At 50.2% G+C, this 19779-nt stretch overlaps 1 protein-coding gene across 2 annotated transcripts in view; it reads left to right on the forward strand.

The window, feature by feature from the left end:
- The first annotated feature begins 2884 nt into the window (after positions 1-2884).
- The window catches only part of MEI1 (meiotic double-stranded break formation protein 1), a 60456-nt gene continuing 43561 nt past the window's right edge, over positions 2885-19779 (forward strand). Inside the window, exons 1-13 of one of the 2 annotated variants that reach the window (XM_074271836.1) lie at positions 2885-3121; positions 4692-4815; positions 6381-6431; positions 7721-7794; positions 10120-10225; positions 11013-11216; positions 11957-12087; positions 14853-14967; positions 15961-16077; positions 16645-16744; positions 16854-16988; positions 18385-18523; positions 19345-19436. In XM_074271836.1, coding sequence (XP_074127937.1) covers positions 2954-3121; positions 4692-4815; positions 6381-6431; positions 7721-7794; positions 10120-10225; positions 11013-11216; positions 11957-12087; positions 14853-14967; positions 15961-16077; positions 16645-16744; positions 16854-16988; positions 18385-18523; positions 19345-19436 — 1556 coding nt within the window. In that variant the 5' untranslated portion in view covers positions 2885-2953. The remainder of the gene's footprint in view (positions 3122-4691; positions 4816-6380; positions 6432-7720; positions 7795-10119; positions 10226-11012; positions 11217-11956; positions 12088-14852; positions 14968-15960; positions 16078-16644; positions 16745-16853; positions 16989-18384; positions 18524-19344; positions 19437-19779) is intronic. The other variant, XM_074271835.1, reaches the window with a different exon arrangement.

Below are 19779 nucleotides of genomic sequence, written 5' to 3' on the forward strand. Positions count from 1 at the left end.
GACTGAGTGTAAGTGCTTAATAATGGCTTCTTCATACATTCAGGGGGAGGGCAAGTGCTTAATAATTGTTTTTACATTCAGGCTCAGGAAAGTGCTTAATAATTGCTTCTTCATACATTCAGACTGAGTGTAAGTGCTTAATAATTGCTTTTAGGCAAAGGTTCCTAACATGGCAGCCTTACACCTGGCATGTCAAAGGATCGCTGTCCACTGGAATCCTATTTCCAGTGCCCCTTTGTCTCTACTTCACCTTTTACTAGCTAGACTTTACTTCCAAACCCCATAATAAACCTCTTTTATCAATCTAGGTTTTCAGGCCTGTAAATTCCTTTACAGGGGACTCTGCACTGTCACTGGACTATTCTTGCACCAAACCAAAAGGGTTCCCCCTTTCCTAATTCTCATCAGTTTGGCTCGGGACGCTGAGTGCAAACGAATTCCTGTATATTGACAAATAGCTCTTATGGAAGAGAGCGTTTGTTGGATCTTCCTAAGAGACATCTAGTGAAGATTGAGCTATAGAATTGGGAAGTTTTCGGGCTTGTGGCAAAGATGGGTGAGCTTCCCTCCTCCATGCCTAGAGAGTCTCCTTTAAGCTGTCTCTTAATGCAGAGACACACTGGGCTTGAGAAAAATACCTCAATCTCAAACCTGAACTCCAAATAGATTAGCTGAATCCCTCTCCACCCACCAACTCTCTGGCAAGTCCATTCTTAAAAGCCTTTCTTTTCTCTTTCAAAGCCTGGGACTGATATTTTACCTCTGCCCTCAGTCAATAAGCAGCAAACCAAATCACCCAGCACACTTATCTCTCTTTTAAAGCAAAAAACGTCTTCCACTCCATTGCTAACAGCTGTTGGTTTCCCTTTAACTCTCTAACCTGAGACTCAGCTCTCCTTCTCAGGGCAACTTCTGTCTCCTGAAAGAAACACTCAGAGCGGATGTGTTTTTTAATACCAATTTCTCCCAGACTCAGGCCTGTAGGTGCTATGGAAACTGTCCGAGGAGACCCCAGTCTCTGTCCTGAGTTCGAGCAGGAGGAAAACTGGAAAAACTATGTCAGCAAACACCACAGGGGCTGAACTGGCCCCCAGCGTCCTGCTCCCTGGTAGGAAATTGGGCTCTGGCCCTGTTTCCCTTTTATCCCAGGACAGTCCGGACACCTCAGGGCCGGTAAGCTGGGTAGGCAATGCTGATGCTTGGCACCCCCTCTGACTCCTTCCACCCCTCCCCCATAGGAGTGGGGAAACTAGGAGGGAAGATTCGGGATCTTTGCTTCTTGAGGAACCAACTCTCTTCTCTTAAAGAAAAGCAGCACAGTTAAAAGATTTCTAAGAGCTTAAACTGCATTCTTATCTTGACTAGAGAGACAAATTATCTTTTGCTCTCCACATTTTCTCCTACTTCTCTTTGATAGTTAGATGGGCCATTAGCATTCTACACGCAGCCCACAGAAGGGACCTGAGGCATTTCTAGCTAAATTCCCTCATTCCCCCAAATGTCGGCCATCTGCACCCTGGATGACACCCCGCTTCTAATCTGCTCCCGAGACCTGTTTTCTCTAGGCTTCAAACTTTGGATTCTCAGCCGCCCTTCAGCCTGGAGAACATGGGACAAGTGACTGGGGACGCCTGACCGGGATACCCCTCGAGGCCCTGCTGCCACCCCCCACACCTCACGCCTCGCCTCCTGGCATGAACCCCCAAATCTCTACGACCCTTGCCAGCTTGAAGCAGTTAAGAGGAGATTGCCGCCCCTTTTGCCACATGCATTTGGAGGTGACTGCTTGAGGGGGGAAGGAAGAGGGGACCCTGCTACTCTGAAGATCTTTGGAGAAAATCTTCAACCCTGCCTCAATAAGAGACTCTGCCTCAAGTTTTTTTTTTTGTTTGTTTGTTTTTTTTCTTAAATGAATTTAACTTTTAACTGCTTAAGGGGGGAATGATGTGAGTTGTGGTCTCTTTAAGACTAGTGCTTTCCGATTGATTTATTCCTTTGATTCACAAATCCTGGTCAAAAGCACCCTTTTGAATTCCAATAGGAGATATCTGGGCTCTCCCAGCCCCCATTGGATCTGAGCCAACTTGGGCTGTCCCAGCCCCCATTCTGATGATCTGTTCAGGTTTCCCAACCCACATCTAGCAAATTCTAGCCCTGGATGAAAGTCATCGAGAAACCAACGTGGGACTTCACCCATAGGCCCCTTTTGCTAAATCTCTCCTTATAAAAGAGCCAAGCTGGAATCATCTCTTTGCAGAGGATAGAAACATGTCAACTCTCTGCCCACTGGAACTTCTAGTTCTGGTGCCCTCCTCTCTTTACCTAACACCTTTTACTAACTAGACTTTACTTCCAAACCCCACAATAAACCTCTTTTATCAATCTAAAAAAAAAAATTGCTTTTACATCCAGGCTCAGGAAAGTGCTTAATAATTGCTTCTTCATACATTTAGGGAGAGGGTAAGTGCTTAATAATTGCTTTTACATGCAGCTCAGGAAAGTGCTTAATAATTGCTTCTTCATACATTCAGGCTGAGGGTAAGTGCTTAATAATTGCTTCTTCATTCATTCAGGCAGAAGTTAAGGTGTTTAATAATTGCTTTTTCATTATTCAGGCTGAAGGTAAGTGCTTAATAATTGCTTGCTCATTCATTCAAGGCTGGATGAAAGCTTGCTGATTGACCGTATCCAGGTTGAACTATTGGCCTGTGATTCTGATCCGAGGCGCTCCGAGGGCACGTGACACCGAGGGCGCTTTAGAAATGTTTGCTGACACACAGGCGGCAGCCAAACAATGCATGCCAAAGCGGTACCACGTGACCCCGAGGCTCCGGTCTGCGCAGGCGCACTTCGCAGAGCCTCGTCTTGGTCCATTCTCGGCTAGTGCGCGTGCGCAGAGCGTGTTCGCCTGGCGCTCGAGGAGGTGTCGGATCGCGGGCTCGGAGTGGAGAGGATGGAGGCGAGGCCGGAGCTCGCAGATGATGAGGAGGCAACGGGAGCGGCGATGCTGTTCTACGACCGGTCCCATTTCCGGCACGACCCGCGCTGGCTGCTGCCCCAGCCACCGCGCCTCTGCCTGGCTTGCACCATGGAGCTGCTGCAGTCCACGAGCCGCGTCTCGGTGCGGCCCTACTGCGCGTGCGCCTTCCCGGACCCGCGCCGTTCTATCTTTCAATGCGCCTGCGCCCCCTTCCCCCACCATGCTACCCCTCCCCCTTCCCCTTTCGCTTTAAGCTCCCCCACCCACTGCGTCTGTGCCTCCGCCAAAAGCCCCTGCCTCCCTGCCCCAGACTAGTTTTCCTCTCGTGTGCTCCGAGCTGACGTTTGTTCGGCGCTGGGGATGTATCGATTTTGCGGTGCAGCCAGATGTGTGTGTCCGCATGTGTAGACGTGCACGCGCACACAGAACTGCTTTTTGAAGCTCAGCCTCAGGACAGGGGGATTATTGGTTATCATGCCCGCTTTACAGGCAGAGAAACTGAGGCTCCCAGAGACCGAGTTGGAATTTGAGCCCAGATATTCCCGCTTCCGGCCCACCCGGAGCCCCCCTGGATAAGGCCGCCGCGCCTCCCTTCCCTAAGGAGCCTGTGTTTCTGTGGTTTAACGCGCCATCGATGTCCCCATTAGTGGCTGGGGCGGGCTCGGCACCAAGGGCTTCCTAGTTTCGTTCGCTGTTGTCGGGTCATGTCTGACTTTTCAGGCCCCGTTGGGAATTTCCGTGGCAGAGAGCGTTTGCCAGGCCCTTCTGCGCCCATTACACAGATGGGGGACTGAGGCAGGCGGGGTTAAGTGACTCATCCGGGATCACTCGGGGGTGTGAGGCTGGATTAGAACTCGGGCCTCGGGCGGGCGGGGCTGCCCCGTGCGGGGGTGTTGGGGAGCTCGGCCTGACTTTTACGCTTGTGGCCACAAGGTGTTACTGCTGCTCCACGCTGTCCCGCCCGGCTGGGGCTTGCTTTTGTGCCGTGCCCTTGGGCTCTTGGAATTTAGAATCAGAGAAGCTGGCGCAGAAAAACTGGCAAGGGACTTTTCCCTGGGGGCCGGGGGTAGCTTCCGGGGAATTGGATGGAAAAAAGTTGTATCTGTCTGTTCGGTAGCGGTTGATTTCCTTTATGGTCTTGTGTGTTTTATGCATTTAACCACACGATTCTGAGCAGTCTCAGCCCGGGCTTCCCCAGGTGGAGGGCCATGGGGCCCAGGGCGGATTTCCGAGGGGGTCAGGCGGGCGGGAGCCGCCCCTGATCTGGGCTCTGGGCACCTCCCGTCACACCAAGACGGGACGGCGGCTTTACATGCAGGCCCAGGAAAGAGCCTGATGATGGCCTAAAACGAGGCCTCGTCTCCTGGATGTCAGGCCCACGGATGGCTGCTTGTGCGTCCCCCAAAGGCCCCAGATAAGCCCTAAGTCAGCTCGCGCCTGCTACAAGACGCTGGGGCAGGGAGAGGCAGTGAGGTGAGGGGCCCTGCAGGAGGCCCCGGCCTCCCATACACGCCCAGAAGGCGCTTGGCCCCTCCTATCGAGTGTCTGAGAAGCACCAGGGCCTTTGGTGAGGGGAATCCCAGGGCGAAAGCTGCCCCTCAGTAGGGGCTGGTCCCGGGGCTGCCCCTCTGTGCCATCCGAGATGCGGCCGAGGAGCCGGCCAGGTGGGGCTGCTCGGCCAAAAAACGCTGTTTTCTTTTTCCTCTTCAAGCTGGTGCGCAAGAAGCACATGCTCGTCTGCTTCCACGATGCCCTCACGAAGCACGGCGCCTCGGTCACGCAGCTCTTGGCTCAGAACGAGACCGTCTGCACCCGCCTCATAAGCATCCTTTTCGGTGAGCAGCGGCGTTTCCCCGGGAGAACTGGGGTCCTCAGGAATTGTGGTCGGTCACTGAATTGACAGAGATCTGAAATCCTTCAGTTGTGTCTGTCTGTATGATGCTGTGATTATGTGAGTTGTTCTGCTCTGCTTAAGTCAGTCAGCAAGAGTTCATGCAGGTGCCACCAGATCTCTCCGAACCCTTCCCTTTCACCATTCCTTAAACTTTCCCCTTTATCAGAAGTCCTGTCTTGCCAAAACGAGATTACTCCTGTCATCTGCTTCCCTCTCTCCTACTCCCGTGCAGCAGAACGGAGCTGGAGGAAGCCATGACACTAACGGATCCGTGCTGGCTGATCTCCCCATGGCTGCTGTTCCGAGAAGCCTGCTGCTCCCTGACGGGGTCTCCGAACCCCAGGGGGCGATTCCAGACTTCCTCTTCTCTGCTCCTCTTCTCACAGCGCTCTTACTCCCAACTTGTCAGCTCGGGGCCTCGCGCTATATTTCAAAAAAGAATAAGGCCACTTGTTGGGAATGTCCTTTTGTGTTCATCTTGCATCTCTCTGACTGTGTCCTCCAGTCTTTGATAGAGGGGTAGTCCTCCTCCTGCTAAGGCTAACCCTCTACAAGAACTTTAGAGCCCGCTGTCCTCCCCACTCTCTAGTATCACCTACTCCCTGTGGCCTCCCCCTTCCTCCTTCCTGAAAACCTTCATTTAGACCCTCTCCACTCACTGCCATCCTCCCTTTCCTTTCCTTTCCTATCCGCGGAACTCCTCGAAAGGCTTTTAATTTGACTTCTGACTTTATTCTTCAACAATCTGGCCCCTCCAAATTTACCAACAATTTCTCAATTGCTCAGTCTCCCATTATTTTCCTGAATGTCGTCCTCGGTGACTTTTGGCTCCCTTTAACATTAAGTTAATTCCTCTCTCTCTCTAGATCTAATGTCTTTTATTCTTTGGCCCTCTTCCCCACTGTCTCTGCCCTGGAACTTCCTCAGAGTCAAAGCTTGGTCACCTTGGAACATCCTTCTTTGCCTCCAGCCTGTGCACCATAGGATAGCCCTCTATCTTGAATCCTCTGTATTGAAATGGGGTGGTGATGCCATTGACAGAAATAAGGAAATTTGGAGAATAATAAGTTTAGGGGTAAGATGGGTTATTTTTGGACATGTTGAGCATAGAATTACAGATGTGAGCCAGAAAAGGCCTTGGAGGCATCAAGACCAACCCCCTCCTTCCATAGATGAGGAAACTAGGGTAGAGAGGGTTTGGGACCTGGCCACAGTCACACAGTAGGGAGCTTACTTTGACCTCTTTGTCCTTTTCCTGCTTAAACCCAGGAGAGCAAGGAGGGGGCTTAGCGACACTGTATGGCACTCCCCATGCCTGCTTTTCCCCCTTCCTGAGAATACGGGCTCTCTATTCGAGACGGGGCTTCGTTAAAAGGCTGGATCCGAGGTATTGAATGAGGAGTGAGCCTCTAGGGAGAGGTTTGAGTCCCTGTTGTGGACTCTTTGCTGAGGGTGCAGTTATTCTTGCCTTTCACAATGTGTCCTTGGGCTTTGTTCTCTCCCCAGGGCTTCTGCGTAACATAGAGAATGCCAACATACTGGAGCTCTCCATGGAAGGTGAGACCTCGTCTCGTACACATCTGTCTCCATCAAAGCCGTCACTCACTGCCCGCCTCCCTTTGCTGGAACATAGTCAAGAACAAAAGCCAGGCACTAAAGTCTGTGCTCGTACTCTGCTGAGAAGATGGTCCCTTGGGCCTCTGCAGCGACTCTTTCCTAACATTACACACATTTTAATTGTTATTGACATCTTTTTTCTCAACATCTCCTTCGTCTCTACCGTGTCCTACCCCTTGGCGAGCCAGCCTTCGTAGAAAGGAAGGAAAGGTTGTTGAGCAAAGCTAACCAGTAGAGCCATTGAAGTGGACAGACAGTACAGCCATAGCCCATGATCTCTGCAGACAAGGGAGGGAGGCGCATTTTCTCATCTCTTCCTCAGAGCCAAGCTGGATCATCAGATAGGGTTCCATTTAGAGTTTTTGTCATAGTCGCTTTTCTTTCCATTTACATTTTTTGTGGCCCTTGTATGTTGTTTTACCATCTTTTCTTTGTATCAGTTCCTATAAAAGTCTCCTCGTGCTTCTCTGCTTTACTGCATTTAGCCCACCTGGTTCTGTGTTTTTTTAATCCCACCCCGGAGGCTTGAGCTGGAAGGGGCGGAGAGGGCATGCTCTGAGCAGGTACTGTGGCTTCATTCAGAAGGAACAACTGATAGTCTGAAAGTGAGGAGGAGACAGGAAAAGTATCAGAAGAATTCAGAACCTCTGGGGGAGCATGAATGCCACGTAGGTCGTGAGGGTATCACTGCATTATTTTACTGCAGGATAACCAGTGTTCACAATGATGATCCCTTGCCATTGAGAAAAAAGTATAGCTGAAGGTTTACTCCCCTGCCTGAGTTGTTTAAGGGAAGGCCATAGAGCTTAGTAAAATTGGGAGTCCGGGATTGAACCTCCCCCTACCAGCTGCTATTCACTACTTGTGTGCACCTCAGATTCCCCACCTGCCACATGGGGTGGGACCCCAGCTTAGACGAAAGTCATAATTTGACTAGAAATAAAAAGGTTGGTAGGTCCTGCCTCCCGCTAAGGGCCAGAACAGGGATGAGAGCTGCCTCTGGTGTTTCCTGTCACCTCACTCTTCTCAGACCTCATCTAGTGCATTCCTCTTTCACTCACTTGATTTGTTGAGATTTTCCCTATTTCTCTCCCCAACCATTCTGTTCCCCCCTTCCCTCCATTAGAAGATAAGTTCCTTGAGGGAAAAGACCATGTCCCATGATCTATCTTTGTCTCTCCCCCAGTGAATGTATCAGGTGTTTGGTTAATTTAATTCTTTCTTCTTAGTCCTTATTCAGCTTATTGTGCAACTGAAGCTGAGACCGTTCGTCCACTGTTTGCTAGAAGAGTGCCAGAAAGAGGTCAGTGATATGCAATTTTCCTCCTCGCTTCAAGCAGCTGCTGAAAATCAGCTTCTAGATCACAGACACGGCTCAGCCTTTATCTCCTGCCATCTGCCTGCTGGCCTCCTTCTCTCTTCTGGTACCACCTGTGGTGCCACCTTTTGCAGAAGGCCTACCTTGATGTGCTCACCTTTCTCACCTTTTCTCCAGCCTTCACACGCTCTAACTTGTGCTGCAATTCTCAGGGTTCCCATCTGCCCGACCCTGGCAGGTGAGATCTTTCACGTTAGGAATTGGGCTGGTTTCAATCTTGGTGTGCCTACGACCTGGCACTCTGCCCTTCCCATAGTGGATGCTTAACAAATGCTGGTTGAATTGAATGTAACTAAACTGTCAGTCCATGGTTTTGTTGTATTACCCACATGAGCCCTGGACAGTTCTCTATGTTAGTCTTATTTGCATTAAATGCTTGACTGCTAAAAGATAGTGAGGTGTGTGTGTGTGTGTGTGTGTGTGTGTGTGTGTGTGTGTGTGTGTGTGCTCGCTTAGTTCAATTAGGAATATAATAGGTGGGTGAGCTTCCTGGCCTTACAAGGTGAGCTAGGCAGGTCTCTATGGTCTTTTCATTTCCATCTTTCAGCTCATCAGGGCTTAAATCTGTGTACCTCCTCCAGGTGCAGTTTGCTTTCAGTGCAGCTGGTAGTACCTGTGAAATGTTCTTCTCACTGCTTGGGCAGGGTGTAAACCTGGCAATTTGGTACAGTTTCCTCCTTTGGGATTGGTTTTACTAATGGGATGGTTTATCTTTCTTAATTTCAGCTTTCTACTCTGTAAAGTGGAGATAAGGATCCTTTTTAAAATAGCATTTTATTTTTCCAAATACATGCAAAGATAGTTTTCAACTTTCATTTTTATAAAACTTTGTGTTCCAAATTTTTCTTCCTCCATCCCTTCCCTCTTCCCTCACTGAGTCAGTAAGCAATCTGATATGTGTTACAAAATGTACAGTTCTTAAACATTTCCACATTTTTTGGTTTTTTAATATTTATATGTACACATATAGATATATACATACACACACATACACACAGACATCCCCTCCCATATAAACATATCCATTCATACCCACTCACAGACCCACACAATATACATATATCTATATACACAGAGCAACATATATACATATCTATATATACTCAGACATGTATATATACACATTTGTATACATATGTAAACATGCATGTAAAACAATATTACTGTGGCTGTCGTATAATGTAGATTTCTCTCTTGATTGAATCTTAAGTTTGAGTTTGTCTAAAATCAGTGATTACCAAGCCCTATTTTTCCCTAGTAAATTTTACTCCAGATTTTTGTTGTAATGTTTGTGTATATCTCTTCTTTCCCATCCCTGCTAACTCTTCTGCTTTAATTCTGCTCCTTAACTTACCTAGCTATTGCTTAACCTCTCCCACCCATGGATCCCTCTCTTGTCTTCTTTTCTTACCCTTTACTTTCCCCTCTGCCTATCTCTTCCCCTCTTATTTCTTTATAGATATTTGGAGAGCGTTTTATCTTCCATTATATATAGTTACTTATTTAACCTGTTCCCGATGTGATTAGGTTTTCAGAACTGAGCCCTCCTCCCCCCTCTAATTACTCTGTGTCTATTCTTCCTCTGTACTTCATTTGTATAATTACTATTTTTAGCTTTTCCCAGGCGCTTTTCCTTTTTTAAAGTCAGATCATTTTGCAGCCAATCTTTCTTTTAAGCTACCCTGTTGCTAATGTCATTTGCCTTGTAAAAAATATAAATAATAATTTCCATTGACCAATAATATTCCATGACGATCACAAACCACAATTTATTTAGCCATTGTAGGGACTTTCTTGGATCTTCTTGGGTTGTGCCAGGAGGACCCCTGATCTGCCCCCAAGTCTTCTTGATTTTTCAATATCTCTGAGGCACAGTTTTGTTCTGTGGGGCATGTCTGGAGAGCCTGAAATTTTCTGACCTACTCTGCCATTTGCTCAGAAACTTCCTTCCATATTTCCATATTTATCATGTTATGCAAGAAAAATCATATCAAAAGGGGAAAAGAACATGAGAAAAACAAAAAAAAAAAAATCAAGCAAACAAACAACAGTAACAACAAAAGTGAAAATACTCTGCTTTGAACCACATTCAGTCTCCATAATTCTCTATCTGGACACAGATGATATTTTCCAGAGGATAAGAGTCCTTGCCCACCCTCTGTCCTTTATAGGATTGTTGTGAGAAAAGTGTTTTTATCTAGCAATAAAGTACTAAAGAAAAGAGACTTTTTGCAATTACTTTCTTCACAGCTTTCTAACATGCCCACCATGAGGGACAGCCTGGCCACAATGACCCTCCTGGGCAAAATGGTGGATGTCATCCCTTCCCTTGCTGAGATTCTCGTGACAGAACATGGTGAGTGCTGACCAGTCGGCTCCTCTCCCTGCTTTTCATGAAGCTTCTACTTCTCCATTATTTTCTGTTCCCACAGGACTCAATATGCCTTTATCTTCTGAACCTCAGTTATCTTATCTCTTAAATGGGTCATAAATCCTAAACTATTCACTTTATTGGAATATTTATTGGAATATTGGAAGCCTGAAATGCATCAGAAATGGGAGCCTTTGTTCGCATTATTTTACTCTGGTTCCTGTTTGTATGGTTTTGACAAGTGGTTGTATGATTTTTACACGCCCCTTTCTTTTTTTCTTCTTCTTCATTAAACTGCAGACACCATGAAGGGAGGGGCAGACAGTGGTGGTAAAGTGGGAAATCTTCCAATAAGGGGCCTCAGAGTCAGTAAACATTGGTTAAAGTCTCCTCTCCGTTGCTTCCTGGCTCAGGCAAAATCATTGGTCTTCAGCCTCTCTTTCCTCCTCTCTAGAAATTGGGGGGTTGGGCCAGATTCAGGTAGCTCCTCTCTCTGAAGCTGGTTCTTCTACATCTTGACCCCAGGTCTTCTAACTCCCACCTCAGTGTTCTTTCCACCAATTTTCCTTCCGAGATTTTGAATAACAGTTGTTTCCTCATCTGTAAAATGGGAATAATAATAATATTCATCTTGCCTCCTTAGTAGGGCAGTTGTAAAAATAGAACTGGACAAATGTTAGATAAAAGAATGATGATGTGTTGGGTTTGGGGGTTCTGAATGACGATCACTCTTGCCAACATCCATGGTTCCTTTTGCTGTTTCCCTGGGTAGGTGGCCTCCTCGAGCATCAGCTGAAGGGTCTGATGTACCCCAATGAGGCAGTGAAGGCCTCAATCTGCTACCTGTATGGGAAGCTGTATTCCTCTCCCAGTGTCGCAGAGAAACTGTCGGGCCATTTCAGGGAGAAGCTGTGTTCCCTCTTCCTTACTACATTGGACAACGCCCAGACAAAGGAGCTGCAGATTAACTGCATGGGTGAGAGGAAGAAGCAGAGGAGGCCTTTTTCTTTAGAACTTCTGTCAGCTGCACACAGGACTTTGTAGGGCAAATTAATTGGCCCCAGAGGAGATTTCCTTGTATGCCATCCAGATTTCTTATCCTGTATTGGAGGTAATCTGGGCCTTTGAAGACAATGACAGAGAAGTTTAAGCTCTGTGAGGTCCTTTTGAGGTAGAAAAGCTTCTTATAAGCCTGGTATCTGTCGCCGGGGACCATCCTTGCTTAGCTGGGAGAGACTCACCATAAGACTGGGCATCAGCAGCTGCCCAAGAAACACCTTGTAAAGTTGAGGTGACTTCTTTTTAAGTGGTGGGGATGACCACAGTAATGAAATCTTGATGTACAAGAGGGGGTTCCAAAGAAGGAAAAGATCTGGAGTAACTACCACCTTTCTTACCTAATGGTCAGCTGTTAATTCCATTGGTGGGACATGGTGGCCCCTAGTTCTGTGCCTTGAACATGGTAGGCACTTTGTTGAATTGAACTGAGAGTGAGACGACCACTTGGGGATTTATTCTCATACTGAAGGCTAAGGGAGACTCATTCATCCATCCATTCATTCAGAAGTTTACGAAGCACTGTCCTGAGTGCCCTGGGATAGAAGGCCACACAAGTTTTCCTGTAGGGGAAGATTCTGGGGGTTTTGATAGCCAAACTCTGTGCTTATCTTCTCAAGCTGATGCTTGAGGAGGTTTTTTTCTTCTTTATTTTCACAGGTTTACTGAGACAACTACTGAAATACGACCTCTTTGTATCAATTTTAATGAGCAAATCAGGGGTGGCAGGGATTTCTGAAAATGCTGAAGTCCCACAAGAGGAAAGTACTCTGCCCTTAGTGCTTAAAAAGGTAATTCCCTTGCAGGGCTCTGGGTCTCCTGATCAAAACTGTCTCCTGTTGTCACTGTCACAGAGCCACTCACATAGGCTCAGGAGCCATTATGTTTGTGCTGGAGTTCTGTTCTGTTGAGTCGACTTTGAGCATTCTTTTTTTTTTTTTTTTTTTTTTCCATGTAGAGACATTGGGGAATCCTATATAGTATCGCCCAAATATCTCAAAATCTGTCCAGGCTTGCTGTCACTGGGCCCGTATTCTGAAATTGCTGGTGGAAATCGGCATTAGGCACAAATGGAGGCTGGCAATCTTTGCCTGAGATTAGTACCCAGTTTTCCCATGTATTTTCAGTTTAAGATTATTTTATCTTCTTGTGCAAAAGGATTCTTATTTATTTCACTAAAATGAGCCATCTTTTCTTCTGTGCTGACTTCTTTTTATAGTATTTTATTTTTTCCCAATTATGCGTTAAGACAATTTTTTAGCAGAATACCACAGTTCTGGTGGTTCCTGTTTTACAGCATAGTTGAACGCATTCCCTGTGAAGCCAGCAGTGACCCCATCTTCCCACTCTTCTGCATATGCTCAGCTTCATTTTCTCCTTCCACCCATGCTCTACAGTAATTGCTACAAGCTTCCATTTTTTCTTTCTGTCTTTCACTCTGATGATCTGGCTCCTCTGGATCTCCCTTGGATCTGATCCAACTCCCCATTACAAACCACCCATCGCATACCATGCTGAGCCACGATCCCTGCCCCTACAATGCCTGGGTGCCCTTTCACACTCCTGGGCACAGCTGTTCGATGCTGTTCATTTCTTCCGTCCCTGTCAGCTTTTCCTGTGGGCTTTGTCCCCCCAGAACCATCATGGTCTGGGGCCTGAAGGTCTGAGCTTTCACTGGATGGAATTATGGGAGATAGAGGTAGCCCTCCTATGGGGCAGTGGACAAAAAGGCCTTGGGCCTCCTCCACTGCTCTATCCCTTCTGTCACCAAAGCAGTGGAGACAGAGGCCTGGCAGCTTCAACCTGAAGAACCTGAGGCTGCTCACCGGGTCCAGCAGCAAACAAGCAGGTAATAGATGTGGGCAAACAGGGCGTACAGCCTCAGAGGGAGGGAAGCTTCAGCCCTGCCAGGCTTTGTGGGGCCTGGGGTCCTACATTTCAGCCTTATCCACCCCCAGGCTTACCCTCTTGTGGTCTTGACCTTCTCAGATTGCCACCTTCATGGACCAGCTTCTTTTCCCCCCAATCCGTGTCGGTGGCCATCTGTGAGATCTCCTGCAGCCACCTTCTCTCCCAAATGCTTTTTAACCCTTGTGGCGCACACCTCTGGGGCAAGGCTCGTATTCCACTCTGCACACAAGGCCGTAAAACCTGACCATCTGCTATCTGAGGGCTTGTGCTGTACAATAAGGCAGGGGAAGAAGGTAGAGACGCCCAAGTAAACACACTGTAAGGGAGAATGGAACACCCACAGGAGGGGTCAGAGGCCTGCGGGATGGCGCAGGTCTGGATCTCCTCTTGGAAGAGATCAGAAAAATGTGGGCAGGTGGGGATGGCGGCTGTCTCTTGCAGAACAGGCAAATGAACAGGGATAGGAAAGAAGGACCAGAGGAAGGAATGGTGGGGTCCAGTTTGACTGGAACATTGGGTGCATGAAGCAGGGGGTGGAAAGCAGGAAGATGAAGCAGGAGATGTGGAAAGAACTTAATGAAATAATGCAAAGCAAAGCAGTAGTGCAGAAGGGGTTGGGCAGAGCACAGCTGAAGTGCCTAGAGAAGGGGGAGTCAGTGGGACAGAAGGCCGGATAGGGATCCTGGGAGGACCAGAGGAAGGCGGGACTTCCTGTGCAAATGTTTTATGCCTTGAAGTTGATTTAAGCTAAATCATCATAAAACCATTTTAATTAGTTGTGTTGGTGTTCGTTATTCACTATTCAGTTTATTGTGTCATCATTTATTGTTATTTTTTGTTAAAGCTTCTCATTTTCAAAACGTGTGCGTGAATAATTTTCAACATTCACCCCTGTAAAACCTTGTGTGCCACATTTTCCCCCTCCCTTCCCTTCATCCCTTCTCCTAGATAACAAGTAATCCAATATAGGTTAAAACATCACTTATTTTTAAAAAGAAAAAGCTGGGAGCAGCTAGGTGGCGCAGTGGATAGAACACCAACCCTGAAGTTGGGAAGACAGGAATTTAAATCTGGTCTCAGACACTTAACGCTTCCTAGCTGTGAGACCCCTAATTGCCTCAGCAAAAAAAAAAAAAAAAAAGAGAGAGAGAAAAAGCTATTCAACAACAGCAATATTATATATGATGATCATTTCTGATGGACATAACTCTATTCAACAGTGAGGTGATTCAGACCAGTTCCCACCTTAGTGGAAACCTCTGCTCCCTGTCCTCCCACAAATTCTCCTGAGGCCGTATGTGGGCCTCTGACCACTGAAGTGGCGGCTCCTTATGTCAGAGCTCCCCCTTGTGGCAGGGGCATTTCCAGATACTGCTGTCACCTCCAGTAAAGTGAAGGAGCTGGGATGGAAATGACCTGATTTCCGGCCTCCCTCAGGCAGTCCTCCTGAGGGCTCAGGGCCAGGGGGCCAGGACAGCCTCCCCTTTTCCATTCTCCACCTGTCTGTACCTCTCTGGTGATCACCCCTGAGATGTTCTCACGGACAGGAGTCGCCTCTCGGGGGTCCAGGCTAGTGTGCTGGGGCTTCATTTGAGACAATGGTCCTGCTGCCACTTAATGTCAGTCTCTCTGCCTTTTTGTCCAGCTGCTGCTGTCCCGAGATGAGACCTTGCAGGTGGCCAGCGCCCACTGCATGGCGGCCGTGCTGGTGAGGTCCCCTGCCAAGTACGCCCCAGCCTTCATCCACGCAGACGTTCCAGGTAGGGGCCGCTCGCCTCCTCTCTGTGGGACCCCAGGCCCTGGCGAGGGAGGGGAGGGTGAGGCCGTGGCCGGCCTCCGGAGGAAGGCCTCCTCAGTGCTGGCCCCTGGGAGAGCCCAGAAGGCTCCTGCTCTCTGCCCCACTTCTTCATAGGCTGATGTCCTCTCCTCATTCAAAAGGCTTCATCTCCCTCGCTGTAGTCTTTGATTGGGAGCCAGAAGGGACCCACCTCCTTTATTTGATAGATGGGGAAACTGAGGCAGAGAAAGAGAAGGGACGTTCTTGAGACATGGTAGAGTTGAGGATTTCCAAGCAGCAGGGGCCAAACTTCTTAGATCACCTCAAAGGGAGGACCCGGCAGGGTACAGAGAGAAGCCACGTGTGTTAGTGGAGAGTGGGAGGGCGAGCTGAGAGTCAGGAGTATCAGAGGGAAAGCGGGAGGGCCACAGAATGTCTGAAGGTGCTTCAGAAACCCCAGGGCCCTTAGGGTCCAGCACTATTCTCAGACTCACAATACAGCGCGGGGCTTAGTGCTGCAGTACGTGCAGTACGTAGCCAAGGCTGGGACCCGCGCCTTCTCCCTTCTCATGCCCTTTGAACCCCAGGATCCCTCACTGGCCTCTTTTGTTTCACTGGATAAAATCATCTGGATGTGAAAGTGCAGTCTGGCCTCTAAAAGAGCTCCTTAGAATAAGGGGATCTGTCCTCAAGAAGCCTTGCCCGCTGCTGCTCCCCTGGGTGGGAGAGGGGTGAGGTGGGGCCACCTTGGGCATTGCCTCCAGGAGCCCTCCCCTCCCTGGGCAAAGCGGACATGGAGAAGCGGCATTAGTCCGGAAGGACGCTAAGGCCCTAGGACTGCCGGGACAGAGGGGGGCTAGCGGAGTGAGCTGCTGGGGAGGGAAGCGTCCCCTCATGGAGAAGATGGCCACTTGTGGGGCCTTTCCCGGCCCCGCCTGACCCAGGCCGCACCCTCTTCCCCCCCCGCCCCCCGCAGAGTTCCTGTTCGAACACCTCTCGTGCAGCAGTGAGGTCCTCCTCTGCTCCGTGTACAACTGCTTGTTGCTTCTGACTGAAGAGCGCCTCTTCTTCTCCAAGTGTCACACCGTCTATGGTTGGTACCCGGGGCCCTGCCCGCGCTGTCCTTCCTCCCCGGGTTTCCCTCCTGCCCTTCCTCTCTGCTGCCCTGCTGGCTCCTTGGCCCCTGGCCCTGGTGGCCTACATAGCCAAGGGCAAGAGCCCGGGCCTCAGGCCTGGAGCAGGAAGACGGGATTTTAGTTCTAGCTTGGTGACCCTGGACAAGTCACTCCCCTGTACCTGCTTCTGCTTCTTCAGCTGTAAAATGGGGATCATACGGACCCCTCCCTCCCTCTATCCACTGTGCCATCTAGCTGCCCCCTCATTCACAGAGGAGGAGACCGAGACCCTGTAGTGGCCACATGTAGGATAACATTTGAACTGGGCCTGCTTCTGGCTGCTTTGGCCGAGGCCTTGCACACAACTGGTGCTTAATAAATGTTAGTTGAGTTGACATGGTTGCCCAGGTATGTTCCATTCTTGTGAAAATCCCCTGTTCCTCCTTGCTTGTGACACTGTCTTTGGGAAGGGTGGTGAGGGGTGACTGCCTGGGGCAGGGCAGCTGGGACGGGGCCGCCCCTAGACCTCATCCATCCCAATGCAGGAATCGAGTCTCTGGTGCGGAGCCTGAAGGGGATCCTGCAGCTGAACAACCCGGAGCTCCTCAAGCAGGGTCTGCTGCTCTTCTCGGAGATTCTGAAGCGGTGAGGGCAGAGGGCACCCCAGGGAGGTCAGAGGGCACCCCTGGCTGGGGTACAAGGCCGCAGTGGGAGATGGCTTCAAATAACGCCTGCCTCCTTTGCCACTTCATAGGCAGCCAGAAGAGATCAAGCTTTTTACAAACTCAGCCACCTGCAAAGACGCCGGTAGGGTTCTGCAGAAAGCCATCAGCAGCCCCGTCCTGGAGGTCGTGGCCGAGGCGGTCGGTGCCGCAGCAGCTTTCTTCAGGTGAGGAGCTGAGGCTTCCTCTATGATGCATTGGGTCTGAGGCGACCAGTCAGCTCCGGCCCCTTGGGTTAGCTCTTGTATCCTCCTGCCGGCCGTTGGCCTGGGGGAGTCAGAGGCAGGCAGAGTTTGTTGGAGGAGCAGCCAATACTTCTGAACCAGGGCTGTCTTGTCAGTCAGAACTCGCATTTCTAGAGCAGTAGAAGCTAGCGGTCCCGTGAAGGGGTGAGCTCCCTGTTAGTTGAGGTGTTCGAGCAGAGGTCAGATGTCAGCCCATCATCTAGAGTTCTCTGGCAAGGATTTGGCTTCCATTGTACTTGACCAATCAGATCCTTCCAATCCTTAAATCCTGGTTGCATTGATGGATCAAGTGGTGGAAATGGTGAGAATGGCCCTGATGCTTTATTGATGTGGAGATTCCCTTTATGCCTTCAGCGGAGCAGCTCATGACCCTTCTGCCCCTTGGCCCTGTGAGAGCCACCTGAGTCAGCAGACCCCGGCCTCTTGTCTGGCAGGGTCCCCGGTGGCCCTCGGGGCCCTTCTGCTCCCTGAGGGTGAGAAGGTCCTAAATGCTTCTCATCGGGTGGGCGAGGGCACGGGTGTGCAGTGGGGGGCAGGCCCACAGAGAGCTGCTCCGTGTTTAAGCTGCGGTGCCCACGGAGCTTTCTTACTGCATGGCTTGTCCTGGCACTCGAGCCAACTTGTAGTTTCTTTGGTTTGATGAACAAAAATAATGACTTTATGACTGATTCTTTGGTGACTGTCCTTTAAAATAGGGCCCACCTACCTGCCTTCTTGGAGATCTGGGGGTCTTCTATGGGTGTGGGGAGCACAAAACAACATGGAAGATGGGGGGCTGAGGGGAGTCTTGAGCCAGGGCAAAGAGGAAGAGATTGAAAGTTTCAGCATTCTCCCCTGTATCCCCAGAACCAGGGTATATAGTGAGCCTTTAATAAATGCTTGTGGCTTGATTGATGACTGGTTGAGAGCCAGCAGTCCTGGAAGGTTCTGACCTCCCCCCACACACTTCACAGGTGGGGAAACTGAGTTGCAGAGGGTGCAGGAAGTGGCTCACTCTGTGACAGATCAGAGATTTTGCTCCAGAACTTTGCCCAAGGCCACGTGTCCTCTGAAGTAGGGAGCTGCTCCACCTTCTGCAGGACGGGCTCATGGCCGGTCCAGGGGTCAGGCTCTGGGGGTGTCTGTCTCCATTTTCTGCCCGGCCACATGTGCGAGAGCAGCCTCCTTTGGCCTCATGCACACCCCGAGGCCAGAATGCAGCCGGCTGGGCCGGAGCAGGGGTCCCTTGGCCGGCTTCTGATTCCAATTCAGTCCAAACCTGAACCTGAACCCCACTGGGCAGGCCCAAAGACACCTGCTTTCCTCTCGCCCTGGACAGGAAGGACCACCTGGGTGCGCCGCCAGTGCCATATGGAGAGCTTCGGGCCTTAGTCCAAGCCCTGCTGGACCGCTGTGCCGACCTGTTGCCATCCGTGAGCCAGAGGACTTTCCTTAGCTGTGGCTCGAGTCACCCAGGGGTAAGGGGCTCAGTGAGGGTCGGAGGGCTGTCACTCATCCTTTGTAGCTCACTAAAGGTCTGGGGCTAGACACTGGGGGAGATAGTGAGGGGCAATGGAGCCATTCTTGCCTTCAGGGGATGTTTAGTGCATTCACAGGTTGATGGCACTGGAAGTTTGGAGCTGAGGGAGCCTCAGATAAACTACTCCACCCTTCTCTCCCCCTCCCACCTCCAATTATGTGAATCCCAGCAGGGTAAGATGACAAGCTCGGGGCTCCAGATCTTCTTCCCCACTCCAGTGCCCCCTCTTGCAGGGTCCAAGCTGGACTGCAAGTGTTGGGAGGGCAGGCTAGCACCCAGCTCGCTGGAGGTCCCTCCTCCTGAGGCTGGGTCTGGTCCTGCCAGCCTAGGGGTGGCTGTGCAGTAGAGAACAGCAATTACAACAGGGCCAGCTTCCCAAGATGACCTCACTGGATCCTCACCCCACCCCTGGGAGGCCGGTGCCAGTATTATCCCCATTTTACAGACGGGAACCTGGTGGAGAGAAGTTCTGGGGGATTGCCCAGCATCCCAGAGCTTGTATGTGCCTGAGGTTATCCTGGTTCTAGGCCCAGGACTGGTGAGAAGGACCCGTCCTAGGCTCTAGGCCCAACTTCTCCCCTTGGTAGTTTTCTATCTCCAGAGCATGCACGTGAGCCTAAAGTCAGGGCTGCAAAGGTGGTTCCTGGAACTTTGAGCTCAATGGCCCCGGGGGCCCAGAGAGTCAGAATTGGAACCCAGGCCTCCAACCCAATGCACCTTCCTCTAAGTCCCCGAGGGCCCTGTGTCTCATTCCTGCAGGGCCACCCCTCTTGTCGAAGGCCCAGCAGAGCCTCTCAGCAGCAGGGAGAGATCCTTCGAGGTTCCCTCGAGGCCTTCTGGAATGCCTGCAGGTGAGGGGTCTTCCGGGTGGGACAAATAGCCTGGCTGGGCCGATGTTTCTATGGGTCCCCAAGACTCCCAACTTTGGGAGGGAGGCAAAGACTGCAGAGTCCCCATTTGGTGGAGGAAGAAACTGAGGCAGTAACCCTCCCAGCTAAGTTCCCAGGGTCAGCCAGTAACAGTGTTTACAGCCACAGTAATTCTCAGGGCGGTCTGGAGAAGTAAGGCCTGGAGGGATGTAATCAGCATCTGGAGGGACCACACACCTTTGGGAGGGCGGAAGCGGCCACTTTGTGTATGTTCACAAATACCAACTAGTCTTGCACAAGGAGGGGAAGCTCAGGGCTTTGCGCT

This window comes from Sminthopsis crassicaudata, chromosome 5, assembly GCF_048593235.1.
Source record: "Sminthopsis crassicaudata isolate SCR6 chromosome 5, ASM4859323v1, whole genome shotgun sequence".
Taxonomy (NCBI): Eukaryota; Metazoa; Chordata; class Mammalia; order Dasyuromorphia; family Dasyuridae; genus Sminthopsis; species Sminthopsis crassicaudata.